General features: G+C 35.2%; 2 protein-coding genes across 2 annotated transcripts; both read right to left on the bottom strand.

The window, feature by feature from the left end:
• Positions 1-11554: 11554 nt before the first annotated feature.
• Positions 11555-13465, bottom strand: LOC126703710 (probable leucine-rich repeat receptor-like protein kinase At1g35710). The gene is made up of 2 exons (XM_050402771.1): positions 12253-13465; positions 11555-11955 (listed from the first exon to the last, which is right to left on the bottom strand). Exons 1-2 carry the CDS (start codon positions 13463-13465, stop codon positions 11555-11557), a joined length of 1614 nt encoding a protein of 537 aa, XP_050258728.1.
• Positions 13466-13496: 31 nt separating this feature from the next.
• On the bottom strand, positions 13497-14204 carry LOC126715117 (probable leucine-rich repeat receptor-like protein kinase At1g35710). The gene has a single exon (XM_050415557.1). It carries the CDS (start codon positions 14171-14173, stop codon positions 13523-13525), a length of 651 nt encoding a protein of 216 aa, XP_050271514.1. The 5' UTR covers positions 14174-14204; the 3' UTR covers positions 13497-13522.
• Between the last annotated feature and the right edge of the window lie 5357 nt (positions 14205-19561).

Raw genomic sequence — 19561 nt, 5'->3', positions numbered from 1 at the left:
AAGCCCAACCACAATAGGAAGCGAAGACACGGGCAGAGGACCCCCCAGCCCAATCATGTTGGGCCGGGCTTGCTTAAGGGGCGTTCGAGGAGGAGTACCTCCTCGGACGCATTAAATGGGAGTCCAATTCACACCCTTTACATGGTGAAAGGTCATCCAAAATCAAGGAAAAATGCAGGACGTTCAGGGGGCAACCACAACTGCCGCATTAAATGTAAGGAAGCTACTTTTCCAGCCGCATTAATGTGGAAAGGATAGGAGAACAGAATTATCTTGGCTAGTGCAACTCACAGAAAAGAAGGAGGATGTCCTATGGGACAGGCACTCAAGTAGAGGCCCAGATGATTAACAAGTGTAGGGTCATTATTGTTCGAAGGATGCTATATAAGAGAAGAAAATCCCCATGGCCAGGGGATCGAGAGGAGGAGAAAAAGGAGAAAGAGAAAGGAGTTCTGGGAAAAAAGCATAAGATACAGCCCCACGGACTGTTATCCCAAGAAGCTTAAAGGAATATCCCCACGTCTAAATGGTTGCATGGCTTGCTTATAACTACGTTTACTCTGTCAAGACCTAGTTCTGGAACCTACTCTCTATAAATTCATTGTTGAGGGTCTTTTGGGCCAGAATCGCTTGCCTGTTGGGCCTGGGCCCCAAAAACCGCCCTTACAGTAACTATGGAGCCTTTAATCATTGTTTATTATTATTATGATGAAGGATATAATGTATTTGTAACAATTGAATTTTTCTCGCAAATTGATGTAATAATGGCTGAAAGTACTATAAATTCCCCTGACCAAAACACACAAGGACTCCCAGGAGTGAACACTTTCTTAAATTTATTTAATTATTGATTGCTGGACTCTAAGTATAATTTCACCCCTACCGTTGGAGATAATACTGTACCGCTAGAGGACTGATTTGAACTATGACGCCGTAAAAAGACTAATAATATAACAAACTAACAATACTAACGTGTTTATTGGGCTTTATTGTTGTCTTCTTGTTAGGGTGCAGCCTCTATCTCTTGCTTGGGCGGACTTGCACCACACCGATAGCCTTTGGGCTTTATTTCAAGGGCCCATTGTCGAGTTTTGGCTTGGCTACCCCATATTCTATTTGGGAACATCAAAATTTACCCCTTAACAACTGTCACATTAAATTACTTTTATTTTGTTAATAAAATTAGTAGTTCTATAACATTTTTTTTTGCAATGACTTTTGGGCCCTCAAATTTCGCCATTGGCCCATTACATTGTAATGATACCTTGCATGGGCCTAAAGGCTAGAATAACCCTCCAATAAATGATAGACAAAAAAATTATAAATTTATAATAATTCATGAATTCGACACTTTTATTTGCAAACCTATAAATATCGTGGTACTCTTGGGCCCTATGGTTTATCAAATCTTAAACCACAAAGTTCATGGTAGCTAGATTTGTTGATTTGTTGTAAACGTTCTTTTAGTGCCTTTGCAGGGCTACATATTATCCAACGATTTGTTGTGACAATAAACATTGATTTGTTGTTTGATTGGGTTGGATCATTGGATGTCAGTGCCTCATCTTATCATTTTCTTTGACATATTGAACTAAAGATGCATATCTAACGTTGGTTTGAATAGGCATATTTGTTGTATTTTTTATTTGTTAAATTGGGTTTGGATTTAGGTCCAATGTTTCAATGTATTGTATTCAACACAAATAAGAACAATTTTTATTTATTGAATTTAAATAAAATATTATATGTTTAATTTTAAAAAAATGAGACAAAATATAAATAATTTAATGATATGGAGGATGTTGCTGAATTTAAATGTTGAATAAAGTAGGATGAGAAGAAAAAATAGTAAAAATGAAATGTATAGTGATAAACACAAAAGTATTTTAGTTATGATATGTAATAAAATAATGTTATTTTATATACTTTTTTTATAATACAATAGGATAACATTTAACAATCAATGAGAATAAAAAAGATAACAACATAAAACACAAAACTAAATCGTATCAACTCAAAGGAAATTCTAAAGAATACAAAAGTTCATCAACCTAAAGTAGAAATGCAAGAAAAAAAAAACTGAAAAAAAAGATATATATATATATATATATATATAGAGAGAGAGAGAGAGAGAGAGAGAGAGAGAGAGAGAGAGAGCCTTTTGTGTGTGAAAAAATAGAAAATTATGCATGGAATGAGAGAGGGAATGACAAATTTATAGTATGAGGATTAGAATAAGAAGAGTAAAACATAAAGGAAGATAAAGGGATAGAAAAATAACAATATTAAGTTAGAGAGTAATGGGGATATGAAAAGTTAAAATAGAATTGAAAATTTAATAATAAATAAGAATAGTTAAAAATAAGATAAATATGATATTTAGATTGTAATATAATAGAGTTTTTAATTCACTTTAAATGGTAAAAAATTGGGAAAAAATGATAATGACATGGCTACTGATGTGGCAATCACTTGCGTGTAGCAACAATAAATGCTACGCTTCAACTTTTAGATATATATAGATATAGATTAGGGTTCAACAAAAATAAGAGTAAATCTACATTCACAACATTTTTACAATAATTTCATAACAAATCCAATGTGGTAAGCTATTATTGATTCTAATTTGAGTCCAATACTGATATTACTTTGTTTACCTTCCAATAACAGCTTTTTGCTTAAGATTTCTTGTAAAAATATTGTGGATGTAGCATTACTTCAAAATTAATTCTGCCCCAAACATGCCCCCCAAACATAATCCTTAATCCCTGTTCTCCCAAAAATTAACTCATGCCTCTAAGCTCTTCAGTGCTCATTCTATCCCAAGCTATTCTCCCTGTATTCAGTCTATAGAAGTCAAAATGCACTCTCTGCTGCTTATTTCAATCAACAAGACACTGCCATTCTGGGACAACATGTATAATCTGCCCTTCGGACTCTACAACGCTACCTTTCAAGCCAGTGTCTCGTGAATACATGTCATCCCAATTATTATTTTTCTCCACAAGGCATTTAGTCCACTTGAAATTATTCATGTAAAAAATGAGTACTTGTCCATATAAATAAACAAGATACACATAGCAGTCAACGATGAACATGTTCAGAATAACTCTTGGCAGATGAAACCAATTTTTTGTGAAAGGGTTATATAGATATACTGACGAAGAATGTTAGAAGAGAGCAAATAGTGTAATGTTAATTGAATGTGACACAACAATACAAGACTTAATTAGTATTCATACTACGATTAATCTTATTCTAATCCCATATTAGCTCTAGTTAAATGTAATAAATTTAGAAATCCTAGTTCATCAACCAATTAGCATACATTTAATTAAGGATAACTATTCCACTGCAACTAGAACGGTATAATACAGGTTACAGGTAATTAGGTAGGAGCAAGATTGATTTGTTAGTGAGAATTTAAATTGGAAGTAGATAGTGATTGGATAAGATCGAGTTTGGGTGTGAAGCCCATTTCTTTACTTCAGTTTTTATGGATTTGATTTTGGTGTTCAGTAATCTATTTCTGATATTGGGTTAATTTTGGTCTTGTCTAATGTGAAGTAACAATGTGGTAAAGGGCCATTAAATTTTTAAAAAGAAAGTGAAGGATGCCTTTATGGCACGAGTAAATCGGATTATGCTAACTTAACCAAGTATTTCTTTTTTCACAACCAACACTTCAGAGTCGGTTCAGACCCTCACTCAGATATGCCATCCTGTAATGTAATCCCTCCCTCCCTTCCATTCCTTATCTCTGACTAGCATTTCACACCTCTCTAATATTGTAATTATTTAGTCAAAACCCTCTCTAATCTCTAAGATAGATTTTAACATGATCTGTTTCAATTGTACACTTTGTTTTCTGTGTCAATCTTGCTGAGCAATAAAGCTTACACTTTTGAGCTACAAAAGCCACCATGTCTGTTAATCTTATGACCCAATTGCAGAGGCAGAGGCATAAACACTCTGCTTAAGGTCTGGAGATCATATTTTCTGTCATTTTTGGGTATTTTTAAATTGCTTTTGAGAGACTGCTTAAGATATGATTGTGTAAAGTCTATCTCTAGGTGGGTTTGGTTTTTTTTTTAAGCCTTTGTTTGTTTCTTGGGATTTTTTTTTTCCCCTGGGATTGGACAGTTTTGAAAGGATAAGTTTTTATTATTATTATTATTATTATTTTATTTTTAAGATATACCAGAAGATAATTTAAGACATGCTATGAGTTTTCCATCTTTGAAAGACTTAATCTTGATCAAAATCTATAGAGGGAAAAGAATCAACGTTGATATGGCGTTTGTTGATGTATTTGTTAATGTGCACACCACTTGTTTGAGAAATTGACAACTAAAAACTCAACTCCTAAATACTGATACTTTCTAGCAGGGATGAGGATTAAATGGTGAGAGAAACAGTGTTAATGCAACTCTGGTGCTTATTGGCTCTTGCTCTCCAATTTCTTCACTGAAAAACAGTGTTTTTTTTCCAAGTATGAGTTTTTGGGATGAAATTAAGGTAGCGTGAATTAAGTGGCATGTAGCAATGTGAATTGGACACAAATCATATGAAGCAGATATCAGATGCCATGTGTAAGGAGCTCCTGAAATTGTACCTCAGTCACTGTCTGCTACACACTATGAAGCACGGGTGCGTTTCGGGACTCGAGTGCGGGTGCGGGTGCGGGTGCGGGTGCGGGACTCGGCAATTTTTGAAAAAGTAGGGTGCGGGTGCGGCGGGACTCGGCGATTAAAAAATTATTAAAAATATTTTTATTTATATTTTCTATATATTTTTACTATTAAAATATTCTTAAAAAACACATTAATATACTTGATTCACAAAACAAAGAAAGAATAAGGCAAGAAACGCATCTGAGGTCAGAAATTCGGCCTCTCCGGCGAGTTTCAAGGCCGATTTCGGCCTATTTCGGCCTGTTTCGGCCGTATCGGTCGCCGACTGATATGGACCGATATGGCCGATACCGACCGATTCTGGCCGAATCAGCCCGATTCGGCGCGAATTGAAGCTGATTCGGCGCGAATTGAGCCGCTTCGGCGCGAATCGAGCCGAGTCGGCGCGAATCTAAGAAAAAAAAAAAAAAAAAAAAACGTAGACGCAGCACCGACGCGTGGTCAACCGCGTCAGACGCTGCGTCCCGCGTCGCGCCGCGTCGGACTCGGGTGCGGCACCCTCCCAGCCGCGTCCGTGCATTCTAGGCTGCACACACCTTGGAAATTGAAATCGATAGAAAGCAGAGATATGGGGGAACCTACGCCTTGAAATTTATGTAGATCTATCAAAGTTTCAGATGTGAGTATTTCATGGGCATGGAAGTGAATCTTTATTGTCTTTATATTTCAATCTTCCAAGTACTATAATTTGGATGAGAAGTCAAATAACTATCATTGTGCTATGATCTTCTTCTAATACATCATGCTGGGTATAGCTTGGTAGGTTAGATCAAATTTTTAGCTGTGAAGTGTCATTGTGTTAACACCCTCTTCCAATACACTTCTTTTTCTAGATGCAAGGTTATTTTAAGTGTTATATCCAATCTATATCTCTACACTTTTTGGTTTTCTTCATATTATTATGATGTGCATCCCATAACACATTCAAGCACAATCTTTGAAGGAAGATGTAGTATTTCCAATTGTGTGGTTCTGCTACTTCAATTCTCCTTTTTTATTGTCCATTGGTTTGAAATACATAAATTATCCAAAACGAATGCGTTTCTGAATTTTTGTATTTTTGGTGTCATTTTTTTTTTTTTGTTATTTTTATATAGCCTGCTGGAGGTCAGAGTGATAATATGTTTAGTGATGAACTGGTTATCAATTGGCAAAAAAAAAAAAAAAAAAAAAAAAAAAAAAACAAAAAACAAAAAACAAAAATGCATAACCAGAAGTTAGCTAAGCTGACAGGAAATGATATTTTTAAGGAACATGTTCCTCCATTATCTGCTGAAAACCCACTGAGCTTGGCTAAGTTGAGAGAAATTAGTGGCAATGGCATATTTATTGATGGAAAGGCAGAGTCAAGGGACAATCTTGGAGATGTCTACAATTCCCTTGGTGATGAGATCAGCATTGCTCTGGTTTAAAAATTATCAGTACATGCTGGTTTCTTCGTGTCCTTTTATCAACTTTTGTGTGTGCGGATAAAGCATTCATTCTTGATGAGGATTAATTAAGATTGCGGATTTTGGAGTGAATTACTCTTATGTTATATCAGTACATTGTTAGGGTTTAACATCTATATAAAAAATGTCTACGGTTTGTCTTTATTGTAGATTTAGTTATGTCCATAAAATTTTTGTTTATGTTTATGCTTGATATTGATTTGTTTCACTTTGTCTAAAAAATTAACATTTGATAACTTTGTTCTTTCTATATATCATTAATATGGACCTCTCTCAACTTATTGGTAGCATGGTTTGATTTTGTTCATTTGTTCTTATGTTATTTTTTCTTATTATTATCTCAGTAATTATATTATTGTATTTGAATTCTGATGAATAATGATTTAATCTGCAAACTTTGCAGCCTGCAGTGCCACAGTTAATTGCTAGGCTTGACATACAAGTTATTGAGAAAGAAGAAAGAAAGGAATCCAATGCTGAAAATACCTCGTGTGTATTATTGAATGCTAATCATTGTATAATACGTAACAGAGTGATAAGAGAGGAAGAGAAAACTAACTAACAAAAAAGAAAACTGACTTAACTAACTAACAACCATCTTAATTCATTAACAGCTTCACACGTGTCACGTGCAACCTCTAAAACATTAACATCATTACTACATGTTGTTTAGCTAACTACAAACTATCAACTACTTGTAGCTTTCTTCTACACTGCATTTCTTCAATTCCCAAGTCTGCACTTCTTAAATTCTTCAAGTCTGACAATACTCCCCCTCAAGATGGAGCATAAATGTTATTTATGCCCATCTTGTGCAAGAGGTTATTAAATTGTTGATGACCAAGTAGCTTTGTGAGCAAATCAGCTAGCTGGTGCCTGGTGGAGACATGAAGGGTTTTGACAAGCTTGTCTTGTATCTTCTCTTACAAAGTGGCAGTCTAATTCTATATGCTTTGTCCTCTCATGGAAGACAGGGTTTGCTGCTATGTGGGTAGTAGTTTGATTATTACAGTAAAGAAGAGCAGGCTGAGTATGATCAACTCCTAGGTTCTTAAGTAAGGCAACCATCCATACAAATTCACTCACAAGTGCAGCCATTGATTTGTTCTCTAACTCTGTAGAGGATCTTGACATTGTATACTGCTTTTTAGACTTCCAGGATATAAGTGAATCACCTAAGAAAACATAGAAACCAGTGACTGATCTTCTGGTATCAGGACAGTTAGCCCAATCAGAATCACAATACCCTTTAAGCTGTAGTTTAGAATCAGCAGAAAGGAAAAATCCCTGACCAGGTGTGCCCTCAAGTATTTAAGTACTCTTGTAGCTGCTTGTAGGTATGGCTGCCTTGGCTGTGCAAGAAATTGATTAAGCTAATGCACACAAAGGTTATATCAGGTCTAGTTAAGGTCAGATATAGCAGCTTTCCAACCAATTTCCTATATAGTGAAGGATCTGTCAATAGCTCTCCATGATTGTTTGACAACTTCAAACTTTGTTCCATAGGTGACTTCACTAGTTTAGCTGCAAGTTGACCAGTCTTTGCAAGCAAGTCTGGTGCATATTTTCGCTGGCACAAGTTGATGCCTTTGGAGGTTCTTGCTACTTCTAATCCCAAGAAGTACTCTGGCACAAGCTGATGCCTTTGGAGGTTCTAGCTAGCCACAAGAATGTCATCCACATATACTAGAATGACAACAATAACATCACCTTGGACCCTATAAACATAGAGTAGTCAAACCTTGATTGAATGAAGCCATGGCTGATGATAGTAGTAGATAATTTAGAAAACCATTGCCTACTAGCTTGCTTCAAATCATACAAGGATTTTGTGAGCTTGCAAACCAAGTTGTTGTTCTCCCTCTTGTTGCCAAACCTAGGTGGAGGGAGCATGTATACCTCTTCCTCCAAATCCACATGGAGGAAGGCATTGTTCACATCAAGCTAAGCTAAATGCCAATTCTGAGCTGTAGCAACTGCCATCAATGTTCTGATAGTAACAAATTTCACAACTGGACTGAAGGTCTCAAAATAGTCCAAACCTTCTTGCTGTGTATAATCCTTTGCCACCAATCTTGCTTTGAATCTCTCTACACTTCCATTAGCCTCAAGCTTTATTTTGTAAACCCATTTATATCCAATGGGCACTTTACCAACTAGCAAAGGAGTAAGAAACTAGGTCTGGTTTGCCTCTAGTGTTGCAATCTCAGCATTCATAGTAGCTTGCCATCTAGGATCTCTACTAGCCTCAAGATAGGACTTAGGTTCAGATGCAACTGAAAGAGCAAGAGTAAAAGCTCTGTGTGGAGAGGAAAGGTTACAATAGAAAATCACAGACTCAATGGGAAAAGTAGGTAGAGTGTGAGTGGCAGAAACAATTTGGCAATGAAAGTCCTTGAGATATGCAGGTGCTTTATGAGGTCTAGTGGAGTGTCTTGAGTGTTGGATGGTAGGAGGGTTGGATGAAGTTGAAGGTGCTGGAAGTGGTGCAGCAGTATCTACTAAGGTAGAATCTGATGTGGGAAGATCTAAGGGAAGAGAGGAAGTGGGCACATGATCAATATCAGGAAAATCTAAAACAAATGGAGGTGGTGATGGAAAAAGGGAACCGGTGGGTATGGAAGAATGGGACTGAAGGTGATAGTCCATGGAGTGGAAAGGAAAAATACTCTCATGAAAAACATCTTTGGAAAGAAAAACAGACTTGGAGTCCAAATTATAGAGTTTGTAACCCTTGATTATAGACTTAGAGTCCCTGATTGCAAACTCTGAAACCATTATTTGACCGCCACAATTTTTTGAAAGTTCTTGCCACGGCCTCCATTTGAAGAAAACAAGAGGTTAGAATTTCGCAGCAATAACAAACTCACCCTTTCTATGATCTTTAGGAAGGATGAAACTAGTCTGTTCCTTTTCTGATAGAGATAGGTTATGCCAACTCATAGTCTATTGCTCCATTTTCAGATAAGGAAAATACACGTGTAAAACCGCAGGGAGAGTAGATCAAGAACTGTTTCCCAAGAACCCCAACAATAAGATTACCACTAGCTTGATGAGTATACTTAATACTCCTTGAGGACAAAAAACAAAGTCAAAGCCTCCTTCGAAGAAGGGACAAAACTTCTACAGCCTAAGTGAAGCAAGAGACCCTACTTTCTTAGTGACCGAGAGACTTTGAGTGGCTCAGTTGAAAAAGATTGAATTAATTGTGAAGAATATCAGAAATCATATGACGAAGATTGGTGGAAATACTATGGAATATTTAATTGAAGTTAAATATGGTGACTCCATAAACCACAATTCTAGTATTCAATTGATTTATTTAAAATAACATCATTTTGAGCTAATGTGGTATTTAAGGGTCACCTTATCCACGGTTCTGTTTTAGTAAATGAGTATTTTTCAGTGGTTGGCATTTTTACAACTCAAGTATGCTTGAAGCATTCATTCATGCGGAAACAAATTCATATTGAACATTTTGGTACTAAAAAATCAAAATGTACTTTTAGTCAATATTTTAACGGGCCACTGCATCAAAAAATGTCATTCAATTTTCTAGTTCCTAAACATATCTGTTGTTTAATTTGAGACATTTCTTGCTTTTTTAAACTCCAAAAGGAAACTACCATATTCAAATATACTTTTTTTTTTTTTGATAGGTAAAAATAATTTTATTAAAAATAGATTATAAGAAAACACAAAATAGCCTAAAGAATTACAATTGAGAAAAGTTACCTATATGAATTTTTTGTGAGACTCCATATAAAAACTATTCTTAAAGAGAACTAATGAATGATTAAACTTTTAATGAACCTAGCGAGACAAATGGTTATCTCAAATAGGGGTGGTCCTATTACACCATATCATTTTTCCACAACTAGCCCAAACATGGGTTCGCCCTTGACAATGAAAAGCTCTGTTATCTATATATATATATAAAACCGAAGCCTCTGTTGGCATCATAATTTTCCACGTCAGCACAATATTTAAAAAATAAAAAATAAAAATAAAAATATTATAACACCTCAAAACCCTAGCAACCTTACTTCTCTCTTAAGTTAAGAAATATAAAGCCACAGTTTCTGCAAACTCTCTCTCTCCAAACGTAAATATCAAATTCAACCCCTTTAATTTCTCTTTATATTTTTGAGGTTTCTATAGAGTTATAGTGAGTTATGCTGATTTTGTTTTGTGTGTGTGTGTGTATAGATGGTCATAATACTCCGGTATTCTAAGAGAAGTTTGTGTTTTCGTTAATTGAAGGCCTTAGAGAGATAAGTGTTGTAGTTTGGAACAGCAATACAAAAGAAGATTTCATTGGTAGCGGAAAGTAATTACTTTGTCTCATATTTTTGTTTTTTGAATTGATTTTGTGTGCTTTTTAGACCCTTTTGGATCAATTTTGTTAATTGGGTGTTTTTTTTTTTTTTTTTTTTTTGATAGGGTCCAATTGGGGAAGGTTCTTTCAAAGGGTTACGACGACCGCACTTGGTGTCTGTATACTAATAGTGGGGGGTAAGTGCTATAAATTACTAATCCTTTTAAGTGTATAATCTGTTTCTAAAATTATCTATAATATTTTGTCCTCTGAAAATTTTATCTCTTTAATTTTAGTATATTGTGTTTCTTAAGCTATAGACAGATTTTCTTTGTTTCTTATTTTAATTGTTTGAGAAATCCAATATGTTCATATCTCTATAGAATAGAGAATAATAGAAGCCAATTTTATTACAACTACTTAAATTGAGTTGACTTAATTCTGTACAATTACAAAGTATAGCATGAAAGATAATGGAATTAATTGTTGTAATTTTTATTTTCTTTCCATGTTTTGAATTTCCATGTTTTTATTGTTGATGAGAAATTAAGGCTCAGTTACAAAATATGTGTAAATTCTTCAAAAGGCTACTTTAAATAGTAAGTCAATGTGTCTCTTACATTTGGGTATTAGTTAGAATTATTTTCAAATGATTGTACCAATAAAAGTGAATGTGTATAAATTTTGTTTAACTATCCCGTGCATCGCACGGGTTAGCGACTAGTTGTTTGTAACCGTAAAACTAGTAGCACGACAAAATCATGTGTGGGTCCCATCTGATTTTAATATGAACGAAGAATATTATGATTTTAATATTTACTTAATATATATAAGCAAATAATATAATTAAAACTTTAAAGGAACTAGGAGTGTCCATGTGTCCACCCCTAATAGTTCCTTCTTTGATGAGACACCTATATTTCATGTTGAAAAATACAGGCCACAAATCATAAAGAAAATAGATAAACCTTACAGAATTATATCATTCTAATAGAATTTTCTTTTCTTAAAAAAAAGAAAAAGAAAAAGAAAATCATTCATACACAACAATTTCTTTTCTCATAAGTTCACCAAACCATGTGATACACAACCTAACAAGAAGCACTAAATGATTGAGTTTCAGTCTCTCCCATCATATAAGTTTCTTGATTCCTTAACTGCCACAGTGAAATTGCATGCAAGGGGATGGCTAGTGGTTTCTTACCTGAACAACATTCTTGGGACACCCATTTCATTGTAGGTCGAGACTTTGGTTTGGTGCGTAAGCATGCAAAGGCTACAGAAGCAGCAAAGAAAATATCTTGTGCAATTGAATGATTTGGTGGTGGCAGACGTTGATCTAATATTTCTTTTAACATCAAATTTTGAGAAGATAACGTTGATAATGAAGTCAACAGTTCTCCAGGGTGTTTTCCCATTAATATTTCTAGTGCCACCATTCCAAAGCTATAAACATCACATTTTTCAGTCACCACCATGGTATATGCCAGTTCTGCATAGGAAAATAAATGGAAGCTGTTTAAAAATGTAATATATTTATCCTATATAAATATATATATTTTAATTTTCTACTTGAAAAGGTTGGTCAAGAGTAGTTATTGGATAAAAATTCCATAGTGAAAATGATTGCTTGCACCCTGCATGATTCAATTCATATAACAAACAATAAGGTAAACATTTGGTTAGAGGAATCAGGATATAATTATAAAAATTCCCACATGGCCAACCTTTTAAAATAATAGGTGTTAAAGGATTAGGATATAGTTATAATAATTACACAAAAACTCACCTGGGGCAATATAACCATAGGTCCCAACAACTAAAGTTTGGTTGGAGGAATCAGGATCAAGTAGTCTAGTTGTGCCAAAGTCGGAGACAAAAGCCTCTAGCTCAGAGTTCAATAAAATATTGTTGCTTGATATATCACGATGAATAATTACTGGGATGCATTCATGATGCATGTAAGATAAGGCATGTGCTATGCTTTTGATAATGTTCATCCTCTTAGGCCAATCTAATTCCAATGCTTCAACATCAATGCTTAAGATACAAAATAAGCTTCCCCTTTCCATGTATTGATAAACCAAAAACATGCATCGTTTATGCAAGCAATAGCCATGAAGTTTCACAATGTTTCGATGCCGAATTTCCGTTAGCATTTGTACCTCGTTCTTGAAACTCTTGTCAAAACTTGGGTCCTCAGCCTCTAAGCGATGAAGTTTTTTTAGGGCAACAACTTTACCGCTAGGCAATTGTGCTTTGTAAACACTACCATAACCACCTGTTCCAATGCAATATCTAATGTCAAAGTCTTTTGTTGCTTCAATGATATCTTCGTATGCAATTTTTCCATCAAAATTCCATATTGAGAATAAGTCCCCATTTTTTGTTCTACTTGGATTGGATTGTGTTTTCCCTATGACCCAACATCGAGAGTAGAAAAAACACCAAAGAAGTAAAAGCACAAAGAAAATTGTGAGGGGAAGTGACATTTTTATATTGCTCATGATTTGGGAAGATGAAAGGCAAGGAGAGAAACCTTTGAGGTCACCACATAAATCCTTATTGCCGATAAATGCATCGTAACTATGATTTTGGAAAATATTTGAGATTTGACCCTTCAAAGAATTGTATGACAGGTTAAATTCCAAGTTAACAAGATAAAGGTGAATGTTGCCTATGAGATTATTGTAGCTGAGGTCAATAAAACGTAAAGAAATAAGATCACTGAATTGAGAGGGAATGCTTCCATTTAAGTAGTTGTGGCTTAAAGACAAGTTGGTCAGTGAAGAGCATTTAGCTAATTCTGTGGGGATAGAACCACTGATTTGATTCCAACTAAGGGACAAAAAGGACAAATTAGTTAAATGACGTATAGTGGAAGGGATTTCACCAACGATGTTGTTATTGCTGAGGTTCAAGTCTGTAAGACTCTTCATGTTGCCTATTTCTTGGGGAATGGAGCCGTTGAATTGGTTTGAATCAAGATACAAATATGTCATATTGTGGAGATTGGTTTGAATCAAGACTCAAATGTTCTACATTCCTAATTTCCTGGTCTATGAACCTTCTATGAAATTTGAATGAAAGGACAAATAATTCAATCTGGTTAAATGATTAAGGGATGAGGGAATTGAACCATTAAGGTAATTAGAACTAAGATCCAGGTGAACTAGCTTTTTCAAATTTCCTACATCTGAAGGGATGGAACTGTTGATTTGGTTCAAACTGAGGCATAGAGATGTCAAGTTGGTCAAATGAACAAGGGATGAAGAGATTGGACCTATGAGCACGTTACCACTTAAGTTTATGGCAACCAGATTCTTCAGATTCCCCAGTTGCATGGGGATGGGACCCTTAAAATGGTTATTTGAAAGATCCAGCTCTACTAATTGGGTGAGATTTGCTAGCCAAGTAGTTAGCTCACCTGTCATATTATTTGAGGATTGGTTGAAGTACATGAGCTTTGAAAGAACACCAAAATGAGCAGTGATGCTTCCTTGGAGTCCGTTCCCACAAAGATCAAGCCGAACAAGGTTTGGGAAGGAAGAGAAGTTGAGTTTCACAAATTTGTCACCCACCATGAAGTTACGAGGTGGTTTAATCTCTGTCACACTTCCAGCTTTGTTACAAGCTATACCAGGCCACTTACAATGACTTGAGGTATTGTTTCTATTGGAACTCCACCAGCGCCACCAACCACTCTCCATCAGAGCCTCTGCTTCATGTTCAAGCGATGATGATGAGTCGCTCTCACTAGCAATATTGCACTATCTATAGTAGAAGAAAAGGAAAGAATGAAAATAACACATGCTACTATTGGTTTAGAGATCAATAGGAATGGTGCCATGATTAGGTATAACTAATGAATTAATCTGCAGCTGGTTAATTGCTAGGCTGATTTTGCCAGAGGACTTAAAAAGGAATCTAGGGAAAGTGATAGGCAGGGTACATTAGTTACTGGTCTTATGTTCTGTATAGAAAATATTTTGGTTTCTACATTCTACTTTGTAATTCCATGTCCTATCTTTTATCTGTCAAGAAAATTTGGTTATGCACGACTTGTAAGCGGAACCATCCATGCAAATTCATTGAGGGGCTAAATCATTGAGTCCCCAGCTTCAAAAGGGCTGTAAACGAGCCGAGTTTTATCGAGTAATGCATGTTCAAGCTTGGTTGGTCAGGAAAAATCAAAAGCTCGAGCTTGGCTTGAGCTTGTGACAAGCTTAAAAAAAAGTGTTTGAGCTTGAGTTTGTGGGAAAGCCAAAAAGTTTGAGCTTGACTTGGCTTGGCTTGACTAATTAGTCAGTCAAACTCAAGTTTGATATCATGCTCAAACTTGAGCTCAGGTCAAGTTTTTGAGTTTGAGATCTAAAAAAATTACATTATTAAATGCTTAAATCTCTAAAATTAAGAAAAAAGAAAAATAAAATAGTATACTTATTTTATCATGCATCTAGTTTTACTTATGATTAGCTACTATTCAAATTAATAATTTACATAATTAAATTCATTCATTCATCATTCATTGTCTATAGCTTTAGCAATTTTTTAAAATACAATTTTTACATTCACATTAGATGGTGAAGGATTAGAAAAATACATGTTTGTAGCTATTATGAATGAGAAAATACTAACATGTTCCATAACTTTAGATGATTGATAGGGAAGGATCACATGTGACCTACTTAATTATTTATTTATTTTTAAATGTAACTATAGTCTAAAGTGGTTCTTGATCAGTTTAAAGGGAAGGAAAAAATTAAGGTAATATAAGTAGTGGTCTCATATTGGCCATGTCATTATTAAGATATATGTAATGAGTATATTTAGTTAACACATATAAACTTATAAATGAGTCTATACTTGAATTGTTGTGTATCAAGCCTAAGAGCTAATGAGCTTATTCGTGAACAAATTTTTTTGCTTGAGCTTGGCTTGTTTATTAAACGAGCCTAAAACTAAGGCTTAAGCTTGACTTATTTATAAACAAACAAACCTGAACAAGCTTTTTATCGAGCCGAGCCTGAATAGTTCATGATCGGCTTGGTTCATTTATAGCCTTACTAGTTTGGGTTATTAGCTCTTGACTATGAAAAATTGTGTCATTAATCTTAACCATAAATCAAGTATTACATGATTGGACCTATCATTGTTTGCCATAGTGACACGACTAGCATAGCAAAGACTGAACCGTGTCAAAGAATGCATTAATACTCTTTATTTGTTAGTGTCACTGCTCAAGACTAACAAATGTAAAATATCTCTTTTGATTTTTTATTTTCAATTACAATATACTTGTTCTAATGTCAGGAAGTCATTTTGTTAGGTTTAAACTTAGGATTTCAGGCTTTTGATCTTGGCCCAAGAAGACTTTAGAAGAGTCAAGGTCTTTTGTATTCATTTCTATCTTATTAATTATTTGCTTATTAAATTTGCCTTTACTAATATGGATTCTATAACGAGGAAAACACAGTACCAGTCTTTCTTGCGGTAATGCATATGGATAAGCCTTTGCAATCTCCACAATGCCTATTAGGATGATAGTTGTGTGGTATTAGAAAAGTGGTAAGGATTTATATTTTATGATGCAAAATACAGGCTACAAATCATAAATAAAAGTAAATAAACCTGACAGAAATTACATGATTCATATATCATAGTATGGTCGTACACATTTTTATTCACATAAATTCATTAAACAATATGATACTCAACCTAATGCAAGTGCTTCATGATGGAGTTTCACTCTCCAATCATATAAATATAGGTTTTCTGGTTCTTCAACTGCCACTGTGAAACTGCATGTAATGGGTTGGGTATTGGTTTCTTATGAGAAAGAAATTCTTGGGACACACATTTCATTGTAGGCTGCGACTTTGGTGTGGTGCCTAAGCATGCCAATGCTATAGTTACAACAATAAAAATATCCTGTTCAACTAGTTGATTCGGAGGTGGCAAGCGTTGGTCTAATATTTCATTCAACATAAAATTTTGAGAAGATGGTGATGATAATAAAGTCAAGAGATCTCTTGGATGTCTTCCCATTATTATTTCTTGTGCTACTACTCCAAAGCTATAGACGTCACATTTTCAGTCACCAACATGGTATACGCTAGTTTTATATAGAAAAAAGAAAAGAAAAGAAAAGAAAAGAAAAACAACGAAATCTATTAAAACAAATGTAATATCTTTCTCCTTTATTTTCTTTTTGAATTTTTATTTTTATATATTGTCTTGTTGAAGAGATTGGTCAAATGTTTTCATTACATAAAAATTCCATAGAAAGTGATTACTTGATACCCTGCATGATTCAATTCAGGTAACAAACAATAAGGTAAACTAGCGTGATCATTTGGAAGGCCCCACATGACTAACCTTTTAAACATAATAGGCAAAAAGGGGAAAACATATATGTATAGTACGAAAACAATAATTCACTTGGTGCAATATTGTAACGACCCCGCCCTAACTGTGTAGATATTGTCCACTTTGGGGCCCATACCCCTCATGGTTTTGTTCTTCCCCAGGTTGCGCTGGGGAAAAGGCCTCTACACATTAAAGGGAGATCATTCTTTATAAACACATTCTCATGTGCTTCCCTAGGCGATGTGGGATTCCATGGAATGCAAGACCCCCCTTTTTGGGTCACTACAATCCACCCCCCTTACGAGCACACGCGTCCTCGCGTGTGGGACCCACACTTCCGGTTAGGGCATGGCTCTGATACCATAATTGTAACGACCCCGCCCTAACTGTGTAGATATTGTCCACTTTGGGGCCCATACCCCTCATGGTTTTGTTCTTCCCCAGGTTGCGCTGGGGAAAAGGCCTCTACACATTAAAGGGAGATCATTCTTTATAAACACATTCTCATGTGCTTCCTTAGGCGATGTGGGATTCCATGGAATGCAAGACCCCCCTTTTTGGGTCACTACAAATATAACCCTAGGTCCCAACAACTAGGGTATTAGGATCAAGAAGTCTAGCTGTTCTAAAATCAGAGACAAAAGCCTCCAACTTAATGTTCAATAGAATATTATTGTTGGTTATATCTCAATGAACAATTACTGGGATGCATTCATGATGCATGTATGATATGTCATGTGCTATGCCTTTGATGATGTTCACTCTTTTTGTCCAATCCAATTCCATAGCCTTTGTATCGTTTCATAAGACATAAAATAGGCTTCCCCTTTCCATGTACTCATAGACCAAAAACATGCATTGTTTATGCAAACAATAGCCATGAAGTTTCACAATGTTTCAATGTTGGATTTTTGTTAACATTTTGACCTTGTTCTTGAAACTTTTGTCAAAAGTTGGGTCCTCGGCCTCTAGGCGACGAAGCTTTTTCATGCAACCACTTTGCCACTAGGTAATTGTGCTTTTTAAGCACTATCATAACCTTTTGCTCCAATACAATATCTAATGTCAAAGTTCTTTGTGACTCTCATGATGTCTTCATATGCAATTTTCCTATCATAAGTCCATATCGAGAACAAGTTCCCATTTTTTGTTACCCTTGATTCAGATTATGTTTTCAAAACTCGATTTCCAGAGTGGAAAAAATATCCAAGAAGTAAAATCACAATGAAAATAGTAAGGGGAACCAAAATTTTTATTTGGCACATGGTTTGGGAAGATGGAAGGCAAGGTGGGGCACCTTTGATGTTACCACATAAATCCTTGTAGCCAATGAATGTGTCGAAACTATAATTTTGGAAATTATGCAACCTTTCAAGGAATTTTATGACAAGTTCAAATTTATGTTAACAAGATAAGGGGGAATGTTGCCTGTGAGATTATTGTAGCTGAGGTCAATCAAATGTAGCAAATAAAGGTCTCTAATTTGAGAGGGAATGGTTCCAATTAAGTAGTTGTGGCTTAAAGACAACATGCCCAACGAAGAGCAATTAGCTATTTCTACTGGGATGGAACCACTGATTTGATTCCAACTAAGGTTCAAAGTTTCCATGTTAGTTAAATGACCCATTTTTGGAGGAATGGTACCATTGATTTGGTTTGAATCAAGAGACAATGCAACCAAATTGTTTAAATGACTTGAGACAAAGGGATTGTACCACTAAGCTTGTTATTGGTGAGGTATAGGTAACTCAAATTTTTCAATGTTGCGCCTATTTCTGGCAGAATGGAACCATTAATTTGGTTTGAATCCAGATACAAAGAGACCAATTTGGATTGGAACAGTGAGCTTGTTATCAAAGAGGGACAAGAAACTCAAATTCTTCATGTTGCCTATTTCTGGCAGAATGGAACCATTAATTTGGTTTGAATCAAGCAACAAATAGGCCAAGTTGGTTAGAACGAAAATAACACATACTACTATCGGTTTAGAGATCAATAGGAAGGGTGCCATGATTAGGTATGGCTAATGAATTAATCTGCAGGTGGTTAATTGCTGGGCTGATTTTGCCAGAGAACTTAAAAAGGAACCTAGTGAAAGTGATAGGCAGGGTGCATTAGTTACTGGTCTTATGTTCTGTACAAAAAATATTTTGGTTTATACTTTCTAGTTTGTAATTCCATTGTCCTATCTTGTATCTCTCAAGAAAAGTTGGTTATGCACGACTTGTAAGCGGAACCATCCATGCAAATTCATTGAGGGGCTAAATCATCTGGTCCCCAGTTTGGTTTATTAGCTCTTGACTATGAAAAGTTGTGTCGTTAGTCTTAACCATAAAGCAAGTATTGCATGGTTGAAGGACCTATCATTGTCATAGTGGCACGACTAGTATAGCAAAGCCTGAACCGTGTCAAAGAATGCATTAATACTCTTTATTTGTTAGTGTCACTGCTCAAGACTAACAAATGTAAAATATCTCTTTTAATTTTTTATTTTCAATTACAATATACTTGTTCTAATGTCAGCAAGTCATTTTGTTAGGTTTAAACTTAGGACTTAATGCTTTTTGATCTTAGAAAAAATTTTGTGGAGAATGTCAAAAATCATATGACGAAGATTGGTGGAAATACTATGGAATATTTAATTGAAGTTAAATATGGTGACTCCATAAACCACAATTCCAGGATTCGATTGATTTATTTAAAATAACATCATTTTGAGCTAATGTGGT

The sequence above is a fragment of the Quercus robur genome, chromosome 2 (assembly GCF_932294415.1).
Source record: "Quercus robur chromosome 2, dhQueRobu3.1, whole genome shotgun sequence".
NCBI lineage: Eukaryota > Viridiplantae > Streptophyta > Magnoliopsida > Fagales > Fagaceae > Quercus > Quercus robur.
Note: the sequence above shows the minus strand (reverse complement) of the source record. Positions and strands in the feature narration are given on the sequence as shown.

Bases quoted from the DNA above. Each gene is read 5' to 3' on its own strand.
- LOC126703710 (XM_050402771.1), bottom strand. From the start codon at position 13,465: ATGACATATTTGTATCTTGATTCAAACCAATTCAACGGCTCCATTCCC. The intron at 11,956-12,252 runs GTGAGTTTTTGT...TTTCCTATGCAG, and splicing joins CTATGGTTATATTGCCCCAG to AACTGGCATATACCATGGTG.
- LOC126715117 (XM_050415557.1), bottom strand. From the start codon at position 14,173: ATGGAGAGTGGTTGGTGGCGCTGGTGGAGTTCCAATAGAAACAATACC.